We start from the raw sequence: 5017 nt of genomic DNA, 5'->3' as shown, positions 1-5017 counted from the left end.
CACTCATCACTAGCCAGGACTATAAGCTCTGCCCACCATCACTTATGAGAAAAAATTGGGAAATTCATAAACAGTGCTCAATGCGGAAAAACAAATTTCTGTGCCCTTAGTAAAGAAGGTAAGAATATGTCAGGGCACTTGACACAATTGGCATCATTAGACTGAAGTGAAAGTCATAACAAATACCCCAAATCAGTATCATTAAGATCATATACTCTGACCATAATGCAGTCAAATAGTGATCAATAACAACAAATGGCCAAAAATGGTATCATGGAACATACCGATGCCAAGTCTAAGTTACACACAGCTCAAAGAGGGTTTCACATTGGAAATGAGACCATATATAAGTTAATGAACTGTAATTAAGCTACTTCATATCAAAATTTATGTGGCAGAGCTGAAAGTGTGCACAGAGGGATATTCATTATTGTATAGCCTTTCATTAGAAAAGAAAGTCTGGAACATCATGAACTTTATTCTAATTCAAAGATGAGACAATGATAAGGACAACCACCGTTAACATTTACAGTGTTTCAGTCTACTGTTTATGTTAGGTAATTGAAGAGCTGGAACTGAGGGCTTTCTCATGTCTCTTCCAACCATAGTCTCTCTCTAGGGTGTGGTCTTAAAAGGGATAAGTGTTTAAAGAGGTCTTTCCTGTATTCCTTACTTCTACAAGGAGTCTCTGCAGTGTGAATTCTTATATGGACTGTGACTCTGAGATAACATCGAAAGCTTTCCCATGTTCCTTCATAGAATTTCTCTTCAGCATGGGGACAAATGTCTACTCAAGATGAATGATGATGAAAGGTTTTCCGTAGACCTTACCTTAACAGGGTGTCTTTCAGTGTGAACTCTCACATTTCTATAAGATATGAGTTCAGGGAAGAAGTTCCCATGCATGTTAATTCGTTGAGCTTCCTTTGAATATGTCCTCCTTACATGTTCATTATAGTGAGAAAGTTAATGAAATTTTCCTACATTCTTTTCATTCATAGGGTTTCTCTCAACTACAAGTCCTTGGGTGGTTTTTAATCCTGAGGACTTATGAAAGGCTTTTCCACATTCCTTACATTCATTAGGCATTCTCCATAAGGTGCTTTCTTAAATGTTTATTAAGATGTAAGGAATATCTAAAGGCTTCCCCACATTTCTTACATTCATAGGGTTTCTCTCCAGTGTGAATTTTCGTGTCTCGTAAGGATTGACTAATAAACAAAGGCTTTCCCACATTCATGGCATTTATAGCTTTTTTCTCCAGTACTTGTTCTCCCACGTGAATCAGAATTTGGAATATGAGCAGAGGTTTTTCCACTTTGACTATTCCCATTATTTGCCTCTGCAGTATAAAATTGCAGCTGCATAGGAGGGACCAATTTATTTCTGAAGATGTTTTCAAACTGGTAAGAATCATACAGTTCTCTCTAATGTAAGTCCTATGTACACTAAGGGATAAATCCACACTGAAGGCTTTTACAAATAGATTCCAGTCACAAATGCCTGCCCCCATATCAACTGTATTATGGTATGACACACATTGTTCTGATTGCCAATCCATGTGTTGGATTCTAGCTCTGAGTTCTCTCACATGGAGCCAGTGGAATCGTCTGCCACAAGAATCTATCATATTTATTGTTTTTATGTATTTTTTATTATTGTTTAAGACAAGATCATATTTCACAATATTTGAGTCACATTTTGGAATATACTTTCTTGTGCAATCTCCCTATGTAGGCACAAGCTTTGGACTAGGTTTAGAGTGGTCCCTCACACCATGATATTCACAAATTCTAATTGGAGACTCATCTTTCTCATGGGCAATTGCAACTTGCTCCAAATGTTGCTGCCTTTGCTTGTGTAGCTCCTTTATTTTGTGGCATTTCCAGTCTTCTCCAAATGTGAAGGTCTGGGAACTGTTACTGGTGAGACATACTCCGTTTGCTTTATGAAATACTTTTTAGCAAGAATATCCTGTTGAGGGGTTGAGTCTTTGGTTTTATGTTGAGTCACCCAATCTGAAATAAAGTGGCATACAAGTTCGATTATTTGTTGAAAGTAAAGTTGGGTTAGGGATGATAAAATAAGCAATGCGTGTACGGATTACTTTTCAAATGTTTACCTAACATATATGAGGAAAATGTGAAAGGGGAGGTCATGGGTTCCACATATCCCAGTGTGTTACTAAGAAATGGTTCTGCAAAGATCAAGACATGATCAGGAATGCCAAGTGGAAGAGAATAGACAAAGAGTCCATGCACAATTTTAAAGAGGAAAGAGGACAGGCCATTCTCTCAGAAAAAAGGAAGATATGAGAGGATGAATGAAAGTCAAAAAACATAAGCTCTCTGTACCTGACAAAGCTTAAACACCGATAAGCCTCAGCTTTCCCCTCAGATAAAATGGGTTCTTTTACCTTGAGGCAAAATTCACATAACATAAAATTAACTATTTTAAAGTGTTCAATTCACAATGTTGTGCAATCATCACCTCCACCTAGTTCCAGGACATTTTCATCACCTCAAAAGGGAACCTTATACCCAGGAAGCAGTTATTCACTATTTCCCCTTCCTTTCAGCCCCTGGTAACCACTAATCTACTTTCCATCTCTATGGATTTGTCTATTCTAGACATTTCACATAAACAAGTTCATGTATGTGGCCTTTTGTCTCTGGCTTCCTTAGCATGTTTTCAAGGTCCATCCAAATTATAGCATGTATCAGAACTTTATTCCTTTTTTCGTTGTTGAATAACAGTCCATTGTATGAATGTTTTTTGTATGAACGTTTTTTGACTTTCATTCATTTTCACATTTTGTTTCTCCACTCATCCACTGATGAACATTTGGGTGTTTTCTACCCTTTGGCTATTGTGAATAATGCTGTTGTAAACATGTGTGTACATTTATTTTTTTAAACACCTGTTTTCAATTCCTTTGGGCAGATACCTAGGAGTAGAATTGCTGGGTCCTATGGTAAGTCTATGTTTAAATTTTGAGGAACTGCCAAGCTGTTTCCCACTGTGGATGAAATGGATTCTTAACCAACATTTCCACATTGTTTGTAAAAATCCTTCCTAATAAGCATTCATTCTACCTGGTGCTGTGATACACAAATGCCTGGGTAAAAACCCCCTGCACTATTCTCAGGCTCACTTCTTGCTCCAAATGAGAAATCAGACCAGGTTTACTTAGTTGAAATCCTAAACACTGGGCAAGGGCATGATGAAGGGAATGGTACCAAGACTTCCCATGAAGGAGGGTGCACTTTGGTTTGCAGGGTTCTGAAGCTAGGAAGTGTGACCTCTCTACTTTTCTCATGAATGCACTAAAACTCTGTCAAAAGGGATCAAAATGACACTTTCTATGTGCTCCATGTTTACCCACTTAAGGATCTCCCAAAAACTGAATACAGCGGACAGATTTCCAGTTTCATGGTGAAGCTCTATGTCTGCTGGTTGGGGGCCAGTGGATGTGTCTCTGTAATTTAACAACTCAGTTCCCATTTCTCAACACACCTCCCAGAACACAGTTCCAAACTAGTAATGGTCCCATCACCAACTACATGCAGGAAGGGGGCATCCTTACCTATGAACGCCAGGTTCCTACAGTTCTCCAGCATCATGTCTCTGATGATGGAGCAGAGCAGGGCCCAGCAGAGTCCATTCCTCCTCGGTGATGTTCACAGCTACATCTGTGAAGGTCTGAGTCCGAAAACAACACACCAATTTTGGTTCAGTGGGGACCTGTTATGGGTTGAGCTGTGTCCCCGCCCCTAGAAATGTTGATATCCTAACCTCCAGTATCTGCAAAGGAGACATGATTTAGAAATTGGGTCTTTACAGATGTAAGGAGTTAAGATGAGGTCATGCTGGAGTACGGTGTGCTTTAATCCAATGACTGGTGTCTTCATAAGAGGAAATCTAGACACAGACACACAGAGGAAAGAATGCCATGTGACAATGGAGGTGGGTATTGGAATGATGGCTCTATAAGCCAAGCATTGCCAAGAACTACCAGAAGCAAGGGGAAAGCAAGTTCCATGCTTGCTTTCTCTCAGAGCCTCAGAAGGAACCAGCCCTGTGCCATTTTGATTTCAGACTTCTGGCCTCCAGAACTGTGAGAGAATAAATTTCTGTTGTTTCAAGTCAGCCAGTGTGTGGTACTTTGTTGCAGTCTTAGGAAACCAATATAGGTATTTGTATGCCAGCACTTCCAGAAGGAGAGTGGCTCATAGCACTGGAGAATCTCCATTAGTAGGAGGTATGGCCAAGGTCTGTGTTTTCTTATCATCTCAGGTTCTTCTCCCCTCTGTCCTCATACACTCCCAAGTTGACCACAAGTTTCATGTCTTCAGCTGCACTTGGACCATGCCCTTGCCTCTCTGTCTATCCTCATTCTCTCTTTTTTAAATTTTATTTTGTCGATATACAATGTGGTTGATTATTGTGGCCCATTACCGAAACCTCCCTCCCTCCTCCCTCTCCCCACTCCCACCCACAATGTCCTTTCTGTTCATTTGTGTCAACTTCAAGGAATTGTAATTGTTATGTCTTCTTCCCCCCCCGTTTTTTTTGGTGTGTGTGAATTTATTTTGTATCCTGCTACTGTCCTGAAATCATTTATCAACTCCAAGAGTTTTTTTGTACAGGCTTTAGGTTGTTCGATATATAGGATCATGTCATCTGCAAACCGGGACAGTTTGACTTCATCTTTTCCAATCTGGATGCCCTTTATTTCCTTCTCTTCTCTGATTGCTCTGGCCAGTACTTCCAACACTATGTTGAATAGGAGTGGTGAGAGTGGGCATCCTTGTCTGGTTCCTGTTCTTAATGGAAAAGCTTTCAATTCCCCAATCAAAAGACACAGACTGGCTGACTGGATTAAAAAGGAGGACCCAACTATATGCTGCCTTCAAGAGACCCACCTCACCCATAAAGACTCACATAGACTAAGAGTGAAAGGATGGAAAAATATTTACCATGCAAACAGAAAAGAAAAACGGGCTGGAGTAGCTAT

At 39.9% G+C, this 5017-nt stretch overlaps 1 protein-coding gene across 1 annotated transcript; it reads right to left on the bottom strand.

Moving 5' to 3' along the window:
* Positions 1–1476: 1476 nt before the first annotated feature.
* Positions 1477–3696, bottom strand: ZNF114 (zinc finger protein 114). Its single transcript, XM_008569327.1, is given in 5 exon segments — positions 1477–1583; positions 1586–1648; positions 1651–1956; positions 1959–2018; positions 3587–3696. Coding segments are annotated over 5 exon segments (573 nt in total). The 5' UTR covers positions 3624–3696.
* Positions 3697–5017: the final 1321 nt, after the last annotated feature.

Source organism: Galeopterus variegatus, unplaced genomic scaffold (assembly GCF_000696425.1).
Source record: "Galeopterus variegatus unplaced genomic scaffold, G_variegatus-3.0.2 Scaffold486, whole genome shotgun sequence".
Taxonomy (NCBI): Eukaryota; Metazoa; Chordata; class Mammalia; order Dermoptera; family Cynocephalidae; genus Galeopterus; species Galeopterus variegatus.
The sequence above is the reverse complement of the archived record's forward strand: the minus strand, read 5'-3'. Positions and strand labels throughout refer to the sequence as shown.